Source organism: Oncorhynchus tshawytscha, linkage group LG24, assembly GCF_018296145.1.
Source record: "Oncorhynchus tshawytscha isolate Ot180627B linkage group LG24, Otsh_v2.0, whole genome shotgun sequence".
Lineage (NCBI taxonomy): Eukaryota > Metazoa > Chordata > Actinopteri > Salmoniformes > Salmonidae > Oncorhynchus > Oncorhynchus tshawytscha.
The window spans coordinates 14298008-14317077 of NC_056452.1; the positions used below are offsets into that span (position 1 = coordinate 14298008).

Sequence of the window (19070 nt, forward strand, 5' to 3'; positions counted from 1 at the left end):
TCCATTTCATTGTACACACGTTCCCCGCTGTAATTACTGTGGTAGGGTGTGTGTGTGGCTGTACTGTACTACGGGGGAGCCCTGTGTTAGTTAGTGTGTGCCCTGTCGAGGGGGTAAAACTGTGCCCCTCCTTGTCGCCTCAGCTCCTCGCTCCAGCTCCAAAGGCGGGATGGCGTTGGGCCCCCAGCCGCCGCCCCCACCCTTGGAGACCGGGAGAGGACAGACTGGGGCGGACAGGGCAGCTCCCCCGGGTAAGCAGTCACTCCTTCCCCAACTCCATTCCTCCGTCCCCTCTTTCCCTCCATCCATCCCTCATCACCTGTTTTCATCTCCCGTGCAGTGCCCTAGCATCTCCAGCATGTATGAACGGAGGAGGAGGAGGAGGAGGGTAGGAGAGGATAGAGGGAGAATAAGTTTCATCATTGCCTGGCCAGAACAGAGCAGCGAGAGAGAGGCAGGCAGGAGAAGCAGGGCAACATTGACATTTTTATCTTTCCATTGAATTTAATCTGTGTGATGGACGACCTGTCATGGGTTTAATTTTCCTCCTTCAAATTATCCCTGTCTGTCAGCTAGCTGGCCCTCTCTCGCTTTCTCATGCACACACACACATTCATACACACGCACCCAGACACATTGTCAAACGTAGCCTTTTATATTGTGAAATCCACTATGAGTACAAGTGATTGATTGATGGGAGTATGTGTATTGCTTCTAGCATACCCAATACAATACTATACGCTACAATGAATAGACTGCTAGAATGTGTTTCATATCAGTGGGAAACCCAATTCCACACGGTCGTACCATTTTAAGAATGCTAGAAAGAATCCTTCATAGCTCAAACACATTCATATTCAAACAAAGCATTCGTGTAGACACATTCCACGATTTACACACACACACACACACACACACACACACACACACACACACAAAATAATGCTGTGGGCTGTATTTCTTCTCCCCCTCGCTAGCCCTGCTATGGATCGCCCTCCAGTTATTGCACACAGCAATTCTCCGTGACTGATCGCGAGTCCCGGCTAATAGTTCTTTAATGACTGCGTTCAATTGTGTTGTGCAGCTTTTGATTGCGGTGTCAATTTGTCAGCACGGGTAATGTCTCTGCGTTAAGGATTCTCCACTTTTATTTAGGGAATTCATTTAACGTCTCCAACGGGCGCCGTAATGGCGGTTGGGGGGGCGCTGCTGAGTCGCTTTGACAGGTACAGGAGAGCGGGGAGGGCCCGAGACACACACATACGCACACACACTCACATCATTCTCAGCTCTCCTCACCTGTCAGCTCCTTTAAAGGTGGATTGACTTTGTGGCAAGGAGAAATAGCTGTTGGCAATGCGTAGTTGTATAGATGTAAGAAAGTACTTTACTTTACTTACTGTGTTTTTATTTGTTAGTGACGCACATTAATCAATATCTCTGTAATTGTGCCAAATTTGGCCAAAAGTCTCATTTTCATCTGAAGTCTTAGTGATTTGAGGGTGCGCTTACCTAGCAAATGCAGGATCTGCTGTTGTATAGTGTGTGAGATTCAGACCTGGATCCCCCCCCCCCGTGTCTGTGGACTGATTTAATGAACGTTGTCCCTGTACGGTGCATTCCTTTCTGGCCCTGGGTCAGATGTTGTCCCTAGACAGACAGTAATCTGTGATGACTTTTGTGTACCCCTACAATGGTTAGGATTTGGACAGGGGAACTGATCCAGGGTCTGTGCCTAAGGTTAACCTCTGGGTCGAGGTCTGGGACCACTGGGTCTGCGCTGGGGCTCGAGCTGTGGTCTGGGGAAAGGGGTGAGAAGAGGAAAACAACAAACCCAGGGAAGACCTATCAGAGAACAAGTGAAGCTTGGAGCGACAAAGAAGGAAATAAATTGGCGATTGAGGATTAAAGAGAGGGAGAAGAGAGGAATGCGCAACAGTGATGGAGATAGAAAGAGTGCATGAGAGCGAATGCTAGAGGGGGTTGTGCAGCTAGTGGGAGCGGGGGCTCAGCCGAGCCCTTAAAACCATTACCGCCTGGATATTTGTCATATTATGTTATTAGATTAGCCAGGGCCTCTAATGAAAGCAGTAGCAATGTGTCAGCATTATGAACGACCTTATCCGCCAACGCTATTTATCACCTAACCCGCCTCCCCTCGTCAGACCTATACACCCCAGGGTGGGTGAGGGGAGGGAGGGGGAGGAGGGAGAGAGCTGAATATACCCTAATGGCTTTCCAATGCTAAACACAGCAGCGGCTGGTGTATTTGTCATTTCGGGAGTGAGTGTAGCTACATTCACAGCAGCGGTCGGAGCGCCGCGGGGAATGGCATTTCTCAGGCTTTCCTTTTGGATTATTTCCTCAGTAATATCTCTGTCCCCCCTGGGCCGACCTCTCACGGTCGTTTATCTTCCCGGATGGGATCAGAGCTGGAATGTGTTCTGCTGGCTTCTTAGCTACAGAGGCCCTCGGAGCTTGATGTTTTCCTACTGCCACTTAATCATCCTCTTCTATCGGGTATCTGTCCTGTTAGCTAGCCTACATACACCACCTCCTACTCTTGTCCTTTTGCTACCTCTATTTTATATCTCAATCCCCTCTTAGTTTCAGTCTAGATACCGCCACAATTTAAATACTGTTCCACAATTTGTCCCCCCCAACACAAGTAAAATCCTGGGTGCTTTACCCGCAGTTTAATTTTACCGATGGTCTTGCCATTTCATTTTGGTTTTATTTCTGTCTTTGATATCACAATTACTTTCTAGTTTAGGCAGGAAAAGCAGTATCCTTCCTAGACTGTTTGTAAACCAACCAACTGAAACCGAGACATACCAAATTTACCTCCGAAGCCCCCTTCTTTTTAACACACCTTTTAGACATTCCACTGCTAAATGGCCTCCCTGTTCCTAAACCCTGCTTCTCTTCCTTCTCTCTCCCATCAGCGGTGAGGAACGACCGGAACAAGAAGAAGAAGGATGAGAAGAAGCCGGAGTGCACTGAGAGCTACGTGCTGAGCACTGAGACGGAGCAGATGATCAACAGGGTCAGCAAGGCACATAAGGAGACCTTCCCTTCCCTCTGCCAGCTCGGCAAATACACTACGGTGAGCACCACAATACTTAGTCAGAGGTGTGTGTGTTTCTGTATGTAAAATCTCACAGATTACCAGGACAGTGCATTCGCTCATCTGTTGTGGTTGGTATTTTAACTGAATGATTCTTCAAAGTGTTGTTTAAGTGTAGCTTCAGAACCTTGTTGGTGCTGCTACCTGTGATTCTCATAATGACAGAGTTCGTTCATTTGATTTATTGTGTCATTCATGTTGTCTGTGTGGAGTCTTGAATGCAGGGGCGCAACTTTGTTTTTAGAAGTGGGGGGGGGGGAATAATCTGGCGGAGGATCTGGGGATCCCCCCCCCCAAAAAAAATTATAATAATTGGGGCATCTAAGATCATTCCCTGCATTTCTGCACAATCCAATATGACCCATGACCCTTCTAGCCGTCTTAATTTAGAACGACAACAAAAAAGCAAAAATGTCCCAGTCATCAAGCTAGTTAAGAGATCATTGTTAAATATGTTTAAGTGATAAGACTGAACAAGATCAAAGCTAATTCTATAATCAATATTGTTGCTCCTTTAACCAATAACCTAACAAATGAACAACTCTTTTAAAATGAAGTACAAGGACTTTTGATTGTGTTTATTAAGAAATCCTCTATCAAATTTCAGCCAGATCCTTCTACATGCCCAACCCCCACCAGCCTAGTCAATAACTAAACTCTCTTCCAACACAACTTTTTTTTCACAGTCTTTAGGTTTGGGAATAAAGGTTAAAAATAATACAAAAAATAAGTGCAAAGCTACACATACATTATACATATTTTATTTCAGCTCATGAAACACTTTACATGTTGCGTTTACATTTTTGTTCAGTATTATAGTTGAAATCTTTTGAGGCATCTGGCTTGTTCAGTGTTTGCTGCACAGAGAGAATAAAGTGTATCTGCTAAAATTCACCTGAGCTCCATCACAAACTGGTCTTCCCTGGCTGCCTGTCTCTGCTGAGACCCCTGTCACCATCTGGTCCTCCTAAACTGAGGCATGAGAAAGAATTACCTTGGTGTACATTTATACATTTATCTAAGAATAGAATCAATGGTTCAATAATTGAAATGACCGTTATTCCCAGATCCCAGACTGTAGCATTAATCTGCTGTCCTGTAGGTACTGTAGGTCTACCCATCATCTCAAGATGGAACTTTGTATCATTCAATAATATTGTTAATATACTGCAAAAATCACCAGAACTCAGACTGGTCTTCCCTGGCTGTCAGACCCTGCTGGGACACCTGTCACCATCTGATCCTGCTAAAACATGATGATCATGGTGCACCGTCAGTACACAACACTATGACAGTGAAGCCTGTAGAGCTGTTTATTACTAGAATTATCTAGGGAAACTGACAAATCAATAAGATTACATTGCTATACTGACTCTAATAAAAACTCACATTGCACAAAAACCGCCAATTTTGGCCAGCTCTCTTTCTCTGTATATCAATTGGCGAAAGCAATCAAAGTTAATTTACTTCTGTTGAAACGGGACAAAAAGGCTACAAAACATTTCCATACAAACAACAGCTGTTAAATGGTAATAATAGCCACCTCATATCGCAATCTGATACTGATAGCTACAGGCTAGACTAGAGCTAAATTGGCTTTGGTGGCTACTAGCTCTCTAATTCATTCACCTCAGTCGAGAACACTACTAGCTCAGTACTGGCAATTTCAGAATGTGACCCCCCCCGTTCCCCCCGTCCCCAGTGAAAGTTGCGCTGCTGCTTCAATGTAAAACCATCTTCATCCAGTAAAAACAGGTTAGCCATCAAACTCTTACTAGTTTCTCTATCTCATTCACAGAGTAACAGCTCGGAGCGGCGTGTGGCTTTGGACGTGAACCTGTGGGACAAATTCAGTGAGCTGTCCACCAAGTGTATCATCAAGACAGTGGAGTTCGCCAAGCAGCTGCCCGGCTTCACCACGCTCACCATCGCTGACCAGATCACCCTGCTCAAGGCCGCCTGTCTGGACATACTGGTAAGGGGATCGCTTTTGGTTAGGTCTACTAATGGTTGTCTGGAACAAATGCTAACACACCCTCTCGGATCGCTCTTCACGATCAGAGTTGGTCAATAAACCAACCTTGATCCTGGTCCATCTGAGAGGGAGTACAGGTGTTTGTTCCAGCACTAAAACACCATATCACCAACAAATCACCTTATAAGTAGGAACTCGATCAGTTGAAACGGATGTATGAGTGCTGGGGTGGTGTAAAAACCTGTACACAATCTAGTTTTTTCTGGCCTGGGATTAGTGAGTGGTGACCACTCTATTATATAAGATCTGTTCATAGGATTATTGAAAGTACTACAGCTACTTATCGATTCATACCCTGTGCTATTTCATGATTGGCCTATGTATTTTATTTCTGGCATTCTCAACCAATCCTGCGCTCTGCTCCCTCAGATTCTGCGGATCTGCACGCGCTACACACCGGAGCAGGACACCATGACGTTCTCAGATGGCCTGACGCTAAACCGGACCCAGATGCACAATGCCGGCTTCGGACCGCTCACCGACCTGGTGTTCGCCTTCGCCAACCAGCTCCTCCCCCTGGAGATGGACGACGCCGAGACGGGGCTGCTCAGCGCCATCTGTCTGCTGTGTGGAGGTACTGCGGCTGTTTGGATTCAATCAATGCTACTGCATATACAGACGCACCCATACACACTCAGTGATTTGAAGTTGATAATGACATTGTGCCCAGGTAGAGTAGGGTAGGAGTTAATCTGCCTCGTCTTCATGTGTTCTGTGAAGGTGTCGCTGTCTAAAACCAATAGAGCTGGTCACATCGCTTCTCATTATAGGCAACTGTCACTGTACCGTATTCCAGCATTCACATATTGGACAGGCTCGAAACTATACTGAACAAAAATATAAATACAACCTGTAAACGGTTGGTCTCATGTTTCATGAGCTGAAATAAAAGATCCCAGAAATGTTCCATACACACACAAAGCTTATTCATCAAAAATGTTGTGCACAAATTTGTTAGTGAGCATTTCTCCTTTGCCAAGATAATTCATCCACCTGATAGGTGTGGCATATTAAGACGCTGATTAAACAGCATGATCATTACACAGGTGCACCTTGTGCTGGGGACAATAAAAGGCCACTTTTAAATAGGCAGTTTTGTCACACAAAACAATGCCACAGATCTGTCAAATTTTGAGGGAGCGTGCAATTGGCATGCTGACTGCAGGAATGTCCACCATAGCTGTTGCCAGATTATTTCATATTAATTTATCTATCATAAACCACCTCCAACGTCGTTTTAGAGAATTTGGCAGTACGTCCAACCAGCCTCACAAGCGCAGACCACTTGTATGGCGTTCTGTGGGCGAGCGGTTTGCTGATGTTAACGTTGTGAACAGAAGTGCCCCATGGTGGGCAGGCATAATATGGCATGAAATAGGCAGGCATAAACTATGGACAACTAGCACAATTGCATTTTATCGATGGCAATTTGAATGCAGAGAATGCATACAGTTTAGCATGAGCTCTATTCATTACATTTCAACTCACTGAACACACCCCTGTATTGTGTTTGTGGCTGTGTGTAGATCGGCAGGACCTGGAGCAGGCGGACAAGGTGGACGTACTACAGGAGCCCCTACTGGAGGCTCTGAAGATCTACGTGAGGAAGAGGAGGCCTCACAAACCACACATGTTTCCCAAGATGCTGATGAAGATCACCGACCTGAGGAGCATCAGTGCCAAAGGTGATAGGCAGTCCGACACATCCGTCTACACCGTTGACCATTTCTTTCTCGTTCAAAGGTTGTCTGAAATAGGCCAAGATCAGGCATCTTGCGATTGGTTCACGGATGATCGATAACGGACAGGACACAAATGTAGTTTCCTCAGTATTACGAAAGGTGTGCAGCGGGGGTCGATTTTTTGGCGCCCTGTTCTCTTCACTATTTATATAAAACCTGTAACATTCCTCTCTATGCGGATGGTACAGTTATTACTGTTATTTACTCCTGTGCCCCCTCAGTACAGCAGACCTTTCATGACCTCCAACGTGTTTTTGACAATTCAAAAATCACTTACTGATCGTGAAACTAGTGCCTAATGCCATTAAAAGCCTAATTGATGTTCTCTAGGTCTTGTAATATTGCCCCTGAGGACCTGCGTATTTGCACGTGATGATACTCTCTTTTAAAACTCACATTGAAAAACGGACAAAAAAAGCTGAGAATTAAGATGGGTTTTGTATAGAAATAAATCCTGCTTCACTTTGAAAAGTAGAAGGAAGATTGTTCAAGGAACGCTTCTCCCAGTGTTTTATTATGGTGATATAATCTACATGCATGCGGCAGCCTCTGTTTTTTAAAACCTTCAGACTCAGTCTATCACTCAACACTGCGTTTTATCACTGGGGACAATTTTCTTACACATCACTGCAGTTTGTATAGTTCTGTTGGCTGGGAGCCTCTGACTACCAGAAGGTCCCACTTTGTATATGAAGTGTTTCTTCAGAGACCCCCCTCATGTATTAATGGGAAGTCCCGTTTCAATTAGCGTTATATTATAATGGACTACTATATATAGTAGTTAAAGCTGCAGTATTCAACTTTTTGGGCGACCCGACCAAATTAACATAGAAATGGGATTTTTAGATCTGTAGATTTTTAGATTTTTATCGAAAGCAAGTCTAAGAAGCATAGATCTGTTCTATGTGCGCTATTTATATGCTTCCCATTCTTAAGTTTTGTTTTTGCGTCTTTTACTTTCGGTTTTGAACACCAGCTGAGAATACAATATGTTTGGTTATGGAAAATATATTTCACAGAGGTTTAGATGGTACAATGATTCTCTACACTATACTATAATGATTCTCTACACTAGACTATAATGATTCTCTACACTAGACTATAATGATTCTCTACACTATACTATAATGATTCTCTACACTAGACTATAATGATTCTCTACACTAGACTATAATGATTCTCTACACTATACTATAATGATTCTCTACACTAGACTATAATGATTCTCTACACTAGACTATAATGATTCTCTACACTAGACTATAATGATTCTCTACACTAGACTATAATGATTCTCTACACTAGACTATAATGATTCTCTACACTAGACTATAATGATTCTCTACACTAGACTATAATGATTCTCTACACTAGACTATAATGATTCTCTACACTATACTATAATGATTCTCTACACTATACTATAATGATTCTCTACACTATACTATAATGATTCTCTACACTAGACTATAATGATTCTCTACACTAGACTATAATGATTCTCTACACTAGACTATAATGATTCTCTACACTAGACTATAATGATTCTCTACACTAGACTATAATGATTCTCTACACTAGACTATAATGATTCTCTACACTATACTATAATGATTCTCTACACTATACTATAATGATTCTCTACACTAGACTATAATGATTCTCTACACTAGACTATAATGATTCTCTACACTAGACTATAATGATTCTCTACACTATACTATAATGATTCTCTACACTAGACTATAATGATTCTCTACACTATACTATAATGATTCTCTACACTATACTATAATGATTCTCTACACTATACTATAATGATTCTCTACACTATACTATAATGATTCTCTACACTATAAGCTATACAATATGTTTGGTTATGGAAAAGATATTTCACAGAGGTTTAGATGGTACAATGATTCTCTACACTATACTATAAGCTATACAATATTGTTGGTTATGTAAAATATATTTCACAGAGGTTTAGATGGTATAATGATTCTCTACACTATACTATAAGCTATACAATATGTTTGGTTATGGAAAATATATTTCACAGAGGTTTAGATGGCACAATGATTCTCTACACTATACTATAAGCTATACTTGCTTGTTTTGTCGCGAACTGAAATTAGGCAAACTATTTTAATTTTAGCAACCAGGAAATGGAGGCGCAATTTCTGCATAGTGCAGCTTTTAAAGTACTTACTTTGCAACGTCCATAAAGGTTTAAACTAAATTGTAAAGGTATACATTTGTAATGTAGATCCATGTCAAGTTTGACTCATTCATATAAAGGGGTTGAATGTCCACAACTGAGGACAGACTAACACCATATCTTGGTCCTCCCCTCCTCAGGAGCCGAGCGTGTCATCACCCTGAAGATGGAGATCCCGGGCTCCATGCCCCCTCTCATCCAGGAGATGCTAGAGAATTCTGAGGGTCTGGAGAGTGGGGCCACAGGCTCCCGGACCAGTGGGGCCCTCCCAGGCAGCTGCAGCCCCAGCCTATCCCCAAGTTCCGCCCAAAGCAGCCCCAGCCCCACCACGCAGTCACCGTAGCAAGCCGCCCTCTTTTTCGCTCATCCCCCTCTTTCTCCCTGTGGTTGGGGGTTCCTCAATGGACACAGAGACTGGCGTGTTCTTGAGTGTTCCTCCCTATGTGCTCCACCCCCTCAAAGACACTGTCGGGAAAATGGCGGACGGGCGGTGGTGGGATTTCTCCGTTTTCTGGAACACTGCTGATATCTCCTCTGTCCCTCACCCTTCTCTCTCTCTCTCTATCTCTCTCTCTCTATCTCTCTATCTGAAAGACTGAGGGAAGGAATCGAGCAGGCAGAGCTGTGGACACTGGTCCACTCAGAGGGGCTGGCGGGAAAGGGGGGAACAGACAGACAAATGGACAGGACAAGCGGACAGACTAACACCAGACACTTTTCTCGTTTCTCCATGGCGGACTGCAGGCATGGACTTGTCGAAGAAGAACCCACATAAAAAGACTGGGTCATTCTCCTTTTCCATCTTTGAAAAACAGATTTCGTACAAAATATATATAAATATATATAGAAAAGTAAGGAACTGTTGTGATTGAATTCTTCTTGATGGAATAACAGGTTGAGGAGAAAAACTACTTTTTTGTGTGTTTTAAATTGTTTTATACCCATGAGGGTATCAAAAGAGAATTGTTCCATTGTTTTATCACATACTGATGATGTTTTAATTAACAAAAGTAAAGAAGTTAAAATTACTTTTTCAATTTAAAGACATACACACGCAAATGTGCACAGAAAAGAGTTGCGATAAATCTCGAACTATTCCAGGTTGGGTTTGCTTTTTCTCTCCTTTTTCTTTTCTGCTGCAAAAGAGAATGGAAAAGAAATGATTGTATGAGCTTGGATGTATGATATGGTCACAGGTCCTTCAAGAAATCAAATGAATGAAGTTAAGGTGTATTTTAAGTAGCCTTTGAGTTCATGTATATAAGCTGTATTCATTTCTTTAAAAAAAACAAAAAACTACGGATACCTTTTACGTGTTTTGTTCATAGGTTTCTGTTTCAAGAAAAATATATTTTAAGCACATTTTCCTGAAGGAAACGCATCTGTTTGTCCCTTTAAATGAGGGACAGGTCCATAGAAATCACTATGGTTCTTAAAAACAGCAGCCACAATTTAGTTCACTCTTACAACATAGATTTCCATGAATACGAAAAAGAAAACCAAAGCACTCATATTGGGGCTTTTTGGTGATTGGATTTGGGGAGTTGGAGGGTTGAGAGCCAGGCGCTGGGTTCATCCAGCTAGGCACAGAGACTAGACACAGCATGGTTCCCAAATGGATTACAATGTGAAGGATGGAGTACAGTACACACATTTTCCCCAAAAAAAGAATATGGGGGAGGGTAACTTGAGTGATCTAGTGTTCCCTATTGATGGTGAAGAAAGTTGGCCTTGTTGACTATGCTCTCACTACTACACCAACAACCTGGGTCGTATTCATTAGGCATGAAAAATAAAAAATAAGTGATTGACACAGGGAGAGTCTACCCTCCCCCCCTTGTAAAATGCTTTGCAGTGTGCACTAATGAATGTGACCCCGTTTTGGGAAACGGGACCTTTGACCTTTTGCCTCAGAGCAATACCACCTGTGATTCTTCATAGAAGCCCAACATCACCACTGAGCCTAGTTTTTTATTCTCACACGCAGCTCGCTCAAACATTCATCACTGTACACAAACACATACCGATGTCTCAGGAAAGAATCATTCTATATGCTTTGCTTGTTCTTTGTAAGAGTTTCCACTGTGCTGCACACCAACGCTAATCACACACACTGACACACATATGCATGCTACTGAATTCTACAACTCTACAATCACTCGTCTCTGCTAGGCCAGTACTTTGCAGAGAGACTGGTCTGAACAACAAGAGCTATGAAGAGGATGTCAATATGGATTCTGTTGGAATCATAAATGTGTTCCTTTTTTTTTTCATTTTCTTTATTTGTACGGTCAAAGCTGCTTTTTTTTTACCCTCAATTTTTCACCTGTCCACAACCGCGCACAAGCCTCTCCCCAGCGAATCTGGATTAGCAACACAAACCCCTCGATTTGAGAAGAATGGAATATGTTGCAATTTTTTTCAAAATTCATCAGGCAACTTAAAATAAAAACATTTCATAATAGTGTTTGTGTGTGTGCCTGAAGCAGTGTTTGATTACACATTTACGATAATACATCAAGATGTGTAATATATATATTTTTATAGTCTTATACTTGAGTAGTCTTCTGCACCTGAGCCTTGTCCTTTGAGAAGCATTACTTGGCGTGTAAACAAATGTCTGTCATATACACCCCACTGATAGATGAGTAGGCCTCTTCTGATAGAAGAAATACATTGATGGCAGCAACGGCTACCATTTACAGACAGTCATAATGTCTTGCATAATGTTAAGTACGTAGTAATAAATGGGTTCCGTGGTATGGTATATGTGCTGTTGCAGACTGCAGTACAGTACGCGGACAACCATACAAATGTTAGGCCCTCAAATACCAACGAAGGCTACGGTGTTCTGCTGGTAGCAAGCAGGCCATTGAGAGGGGTTATTTGTCATCTGGCATAGAACGTTTAATATCACTCATCACAGACAGTAAACTACGAACACAGAGCATACTGCGTCTCTGCTTGTGCTTGGAGGGATTGTACTAGTTCTTGTAACTGCATGAGATAAGAACAGCTTTTCAAATTAGCGAGAAAGATGTTTGCTGCAGTTACTCAAATGGCTTCATCATTTGATTGGTAGAAGATATAGTGTTCCTCATTTTTTAGGAACAGTGTACAGATGTCTAATTTATTTTGGATTACCAGCCTTTTGAGTACGTTTAAATGCACAGTAATAATTTTATATTAAACTGACTATGGCAGTAGGCAGATTATGCAATAGTAATGTAAATACCTTACTCTGTTTATCAATCTGTGTACGGTCAAAATCAAAGTAAGTATACTCTGATTAAAACACCTGGATTTCTGAGCAATCTTTAGAATTATTAAGACTTGTAAACACCTTAAATCGGCGTTCCAGCTGTGTATTTATACTGAACAAAAATAAATATGAAACAATTTCAAAGATTTTAATGAGTTACAGTTCATATAAGGCAATCAGTCCATTTAAATACATGGAGTATTCCCTAATCTATGGATTTCACATTTATTTAATATTTATTTAACTAGGCAAGTCCGTTACGAACAAATGCTTATTTACAATTGACATTTTCCTCACGCAGAGCGGCACATCTCCTTCACATAGAGTTGCTCAGGCTGTTGATTGTGGCCTGTGGAATGTTGTCCCACTCCTCTTCAATGGCTGTGCGAAGTTGCTGGATATTGGCAGAAACTGGGACACGCTGTCGTACACGTTGATCCAGAGCGACCCTAACATGCTCAATGGGTGACATGTCGGGTGAGTGTACAAGTCATGGAAGAACTGGGATATTTTCTGCTTCCAGGAATTTTGTACAGATCCTTGCGACATGGGGCCATGCATTATCATGCTGAAACATGAGGTGATGCGGCGGATGAATGACACGACAATGGGCCTCAAGATCTAGTCACGGTATCTCAGTGCATTCAAATTGCCATTGATAAAATGCAATTGTGTTCATTGTCCGTAGCTTATGCCTGCCCATACCATAAACCCACCGCCACCATGGGGCACAACATTGACATCAGCTAACCCCTCGCCCACACAAGGCCATACACGTGGTCTGCGGTTGTGAGGCTGGTTGGACGTACTGCCAAATTCTCTATAACAGCGTTGGAGGCAGCTTATGGTAGAGAAATTAACATTCAATTCTCTGGCAACAGCTCTAGTGGACATTGCTGCAGTCAGCATGTCAATTGCATGCTCCATCAAAACTTGAGACATCTGTGGCATAGAGCCCCACCGTGGAGGTGTCATAATACCCATAAAACCTAGCGGTCAAACAGGGAAATGGTTCCAATTGTTTTTCCACTCTTCATTTTTCCCCATACCGGATTTTAGAATCACTTAAAATAAGGGCTGTGTTTCGTGTAGGTTTACCATGGTTTGAGGTTTTGTAAATCTCTTTCGGACAAGGTGACTTATCAATATATTCAGCTCTACTTACTCTCAGTTTCAAAAATGCTAATTAGCATCAAAGTAGACACCATGCAAAATTACAATTCCCTGCAGGCTCCATCAAGTCATTTCTAGCTGACACCTTTGCTAACAGGTATTGTGTCCATTTAAAACTTGCACAAGACATTTCACAGAATTGTCCATTTAAAGAAATGTAGCCAATTTATTAATTACTACATTGAACAAACATTAGATAGTTAATCCAGAGATTCTTACCTTTGCCTCGATTTGACAGTCTCGTCCAGATAATCATGGTATTTGTAGTTCTTTATGATAGCCACATTAGCAGTTAATTAGCATTTCATATTTGGGGCGTAAATACAGACAAATATATTGATAAAAGTCACCTTGTCCTAGAGAGATTTACACAGTTATCAGAACATCATGCCAAGGTAGGCCTACACTTCTACACGACATACTTATTAATGCTAAAAATACAATCTTACTGAAACATACAGTGCCTTCGGAAAGTATTCAGACCTCTTGACTTTTTCCAGGGGTCTGTCATGTGCCTTTTACTGAGGAATGGCTTCCGTCTGGCCACTACCATAAAGATCTGATTGGTGGAGTGCTGCAGAGATGGTTGTCCTTCTGGAGGTTTCTCCCATCTACACAGAGGAACTCTAGAGCTCTGTCAGAGTGACCATCAAGTTCTTGGTCACCTCTCTGACCAAGACCCTTCTTCCCCAACTGCTCAGTTTGGCCGGGCAGGCAGCTCTAGGAAGAATCTTGGTGGTTCAAAACTAATTATATTTAAGAATGATGGAGGCCACTGTGTTCTTGGAGACCTTCAGTGCAGCAGACATATTTTGGTACCCTTCCCCAGATCTGTGCCTCAACACAATCCGGTCTCAGAGCACTTCGAACAATTTACATTTTTTTTTTTTTTTTACCTTTATTTAACTAGGCAAGTCAATTAAGAACAAATTCTTATTTTCAATGACGGCCTAGGAACAGTGGGTTAACTGCCTTGTTCAGGGGCAGAACGACAGATGTTTACCATGTCAGCTCAGGGATTCGATCTTGCAACCTTTCGGTTACAAGTCCAACGCTCTAACCACTACCTGCTGCCCAATTCCTTCACCCTCATGGCTTGGTCTTTGCTCTGACACCTGTATATAGCCTCATTTCTTTTTTTTCTTTACTTATCTATTGTTCACCTAATACCTATTTTTTTACTTAAACTGCGCTGTTGGTTAAGGGCTTGTAAGTAAGCATTTCACTGTAAGGTTTACACCTGTTGTATTCAGCGCACGTGACAAACTTTGACTTGATTTGACATGCACTGTCAACTTTGAGACCTTATATAGACAGATGTGTGCCAACTCATGTCCAATCAATTAAATTTACAACAGGTAGACACCAATCAAGTTGTAAAGACATCTCAAGGATGATCAATGGAAACAGGATGCACCTGTGCTCAATTTCGAGTCTCAAAGCAAAGGGTCTGAATACTTATGTAAATAAGGTATTAGAGTTTTAAAGTTTTTTAATTTTAATTTCTAAAAACTGTTTTTGCTTTGTCATTATGTGGTATTGTGCGTAGATTTTTATTTAATCAATTTTAGAATAAGGCTGTAGCTTAACAAAATGTGGACAAAGTCAATGGGTCTGAATACTTTCTGAAGGCACTGTATATCACTTGTTGGCTTATCCCTCTGTACTGGTAAAGATCTACTACTCATAACACTCCTCGCAGGATCCCTCCCCCTTGACTCATCTTCCTCTACTTTCTTCACTGCCTCAGCATATGAAAACTTCTGCACTACTCTAACATTGGAATCCTCAACCTGCCTCTCTCGCACCGGACATTTCTGATTCAACACCATAGTACCCTCCAAGCTCATGAGTAAGCTCGGGGCCCTGGGTCTGAACCCCGTCCTATTCAACTCGGTCCTGGACTTCCTGACAGGCAGTGTGGTGTTGCGCCTCTTCAGAAATTTGGCTTGGCCCCAAAAAACCCTCACAAACTTTTATAGGTGCACACTTGGGAGCATCCTGTCGGGCTGTATCACCGCCTGGTATGGCAACTGCACCACCCGCAACCACAGGGCTCTCCAAAGGGTGGTGCGGTCTGTCCAGCACATAAACGGGGGGCAAACTACCTGCCCTCCAGGACACCTACAGCACCCGATGTCACAGGAAGCCCAAAAAGATCATCAAGGACAACAACCACCCAAGCCACTGCCTGTTCGTCCTGCTATCATCCAGAAGGCGAGGTCAGTACAGGTACATCAAAGCAGGGACCGAGAGATTGAAAAACAGCTTCTATCTTCAAAGTCATCAGACTGTTAAATAGCCATCAGTAGCACCTTAGAGGCTGTTGCCCTATATACATAGACTTGAAATCACTGGCCACTTTAATAATGGAACACTAGTCACTTTAATCATGTTTACATATCTTGCATTACTGATCTCATATGTGTATACTGTATTTTATGCTATTCTACTGTATCTTTAGTCTATGCTGCTCTGACATTGCTCGTCCATATATTTATATATTCTTAATTCCATTCCTTAACTTTGGATTTGTGTATATTGTGTGTTGTGAAATTGTTAAATATTACTTGTTAGATATTACTGCACTGTTGGAGCTAGAAACACAAGTATTTCGCTACACCCGCAATAACATCTGCTAAACACGTGTATATGACCAATAAAATATGATTTGATTTGATTTCCACCGGTCTAATGTCCATTGCTCTTGTTTCTTGGCCCAAGCAAGTCTCTTCTTATTATTGCTGTCCTTTAGTAGCGGTTTATTTGCAGCAATTTGACAATAACGATTAAAACATTCCCTAACCAGAAACCGTGGATTGATGGCAGCATTCGTGTGAAACTGAAAGCGCGAACCACTGCTTTTAATCAGGGCAAGGTGACTGGTAACATGACCGAATACAAACAGTGCAGCTATTCCCTCCGCAAGGCTATCAAACAAGCTAAGCGTCAGTACAGAGACAAAGTAGAATCTCAATTCAACGGCTCAGACACAAGAGGCATGTGGCAGGGTCTACAGTCAATCACGGACTACAGGAAGAAATCCAGCCCAGTCACGGACCAGGATGTCTTGCTCCCAGGCAGACTAAATAACTTTTTGCCCGCTTTGAGGACAATACAGTGCCACTGACACGGCCTGCAACGAAAACATGCGGCCTCTCCTTCACTGCAGCCGAGGTGAGTAAGACATTTAAACGTGTTAACCCTCGCAAGGCTGCAGGCCCAGACGGCATCCCCAGCCGCGCCCTCAGAGCATGCGCAGACCAGCTGGCCGGTGTGTTTACGGACATATTCAATCAATCCCTATACCAGTCTGCTGTTCCCACATGCTTCAAGAGGGCCACCATTGTTCCTGTTCCCAAGAAAGCTAAGGTAACTGAGCTAAACGACTACCGCCCCATAGCACTCACATCCGTCATCATGAAGTGCTTTGAGAGACTAGTCAAGGACCATATAACCTCCACCCTACCTGACACCCTAGACCCACTCCAATTTGCTTACCGCCCAAATAGGTCCACAGACGATGCAATCTCAACCACACTGCACACTGCCCTAACCCATCTGGACAAGAGGAATACCTATGTGAGAATGCTGTTCATCGACTACAGCTCGGCATTCAACACCATAGTACCCTCCAAGCTCGTCATCAAGCTCGAGACCCTGGGTCTCGACCCCGCCCTGTGCAACTGGGTACTGGACTTCCTGACGGGCCGCCCCAGGTGGTGAGGGTAGGCAACAACATCTCCTCCCCTCTGATCCTCAACACTGGGGCCCCACAAGGGTGCGTTCTGAGCCCTCTCCTGTACTCCCTGTTCACCCACGACTGTGTGGCCACGCACGCCTCCAACTCAATCATCAAGTTTGCGGACGACACAACAGTGGTAGGCTTGATTACCAAGAACGACGAGACGGCCTACAGGGAGGAGGTGAGGGCCCTTGGAGTGTGGTGTCAGGAAAATAACCTCACACTCAACGTCAACAAAACTAAGGAGATGATTGTGGACTTCAGGAAACAGCAGAGGGAACACCCCACTATCCACATCGATGGAACAGTAGTGGAGAGGGTAGCAAGTTTTAAGTTCCTCGGCATACACATCACAGACAAACTGAATTGGTCCACTCACACAGACAGCATCGTGAAGAAGGCGCAGCAGCGCCTCTTCAACCTCAGGAGGCTGAAGAAATTCGGCTTGTCACCAAAAGCACTCACAAACTTCTACAGATGCACAATCGAGAGCATCCTGGCGGGCTGTATCACCGCCTGGTACGGCAACTGCTCCGCCCTCAACCGTAAGGCTCTCAGAGGGTAGTGAGGTCTGCACAACGCATCACCGGGGGCAAACTACCTGCCCTCCAGGACACCTACACCACCCGATGTTACAGGAAGGCCATAAAGATCATCAAGGACATCAACCACCCGAGCCACTGCCTGTTCACCCCGCTATCATCCAGAAGGCGAGGTCAGTACAGGTGCATCAAAGCTGGGACCGAGAGACTGAAAAACAGCTTCTATCTCAAGGCCATCAGACTGTTAAACAGCCACCACTAACATTGAGTGGCTGCTGCCAACACTCTGACAGTGACACTGACTCAACTCCAGCCACTTTAATAATGGGAATTGATGGGAAATGATGTAAATATATCACTAGCCACTTTAAACAATGCTACCTTATATAATGTTACTTACCCTACATTATTCATCTCATATGCATACGTATACACTGTACTCTATATCATCGACTGCATCCTTATGTAATACATGTATCACTAGCCACTTTAACTATGCCACTTTGTTTACATACTCATCTCATATATATATACTGTACTCGATACCATCTACTGTATCTTGCCTATGCTGCTCTGTACCATCACCCATTCATATATCCTTATGTACATATTCTTTATCCCCTTACACTGTGTATAAGACAGTAGTTTTGGAATTGTTAGTTAGATTACTTGTTGGTTATTACTGCATTGTCGGAACTAGAAGCACAAGCATTTCGCTACACTCGCATTAACATCTGCTAACCATGTGTATGTGACAAATAAAATTTGATTTGATAAAGGCCTAATTCACACAGTCTCCTCTGAACAGTTGATGTTGAGATGTGTCTGTTACTTGAACTCTGTGAAGCATTTATTTTGGCTGCAATCTGAGGTGCATTTAATTGCCAATTTCTGAGGCTGGTAACTCTAAATAACTCTGGGTCTTCCTTTCCTGTGGCAGTCCTCATGAGAGCCAGTTTCATCATAGCGCTTAATGGTTTTTGCGACTGCACTTGAAGAAACTTTCAATGTTCTTGACATTTTCTGGACTGCTTATTTGAGCTTTTCTTGACATAATACGGACTTGGTCTTTTACCAAATAAAGCCATCTTCTGTATACCACCCCTACCTTGTCACAACACAACTGACTGGTTCAAACATGTTGAGAAGGAAAGAAATTCCACAAATGAACTTTTAACAGGGCACACCTGTTAATTGAAATGCATTCCAGGTGACTACCTCATGAA

The 19070-nt window shown here is 42.9% G+C and overlaps 1 protein-coding gene across 6 annotated transcripts in view; it reads left to right on the plus strand.

Moving 5' to 3' along the window:
- The window catches only part of raraa (retinoic acid receptor, alpha a), a 220219-nt gene extending 208630 nt beyond the window's left edge, over window positions 1-11589 (plus strand). For 4 of the 6 annotated variants that reach the window (XM_024386750.2, XM_024386752.2, XM_024386751.2 and 1 more), the window contains 6 exons: window positions 144-251; window positions 2946-3106; window positions 4926-5102; window positions 5532-5736; window positions 6689-6847; window positions 9263-11589. In XM_024386750.2, the coding sequence (XP_024242518.1) occupies window positions 144-251; window positions 2946-3106; window positions 4926-5102; window positions 5532-5736; window positions 6689-6847; window positions 9263-9465 (1013 nt within the window). In that variant the 3' untranslated portion in view covers window positions 9466-11589. The remainder of the gene's footprint in view (window positions 1-143; window positions 252-2945; window positions 3107-4925; window positions 5103-5531; window positions 5737-6688; window positions 6848-9262) is intronic. The other 2 variants (XM_042305348.1, XM_024386753.2) reach the window with 1 other exon arrangement.
- Window positions 11590-19070: the final 7481 nt, after the last annotated feature.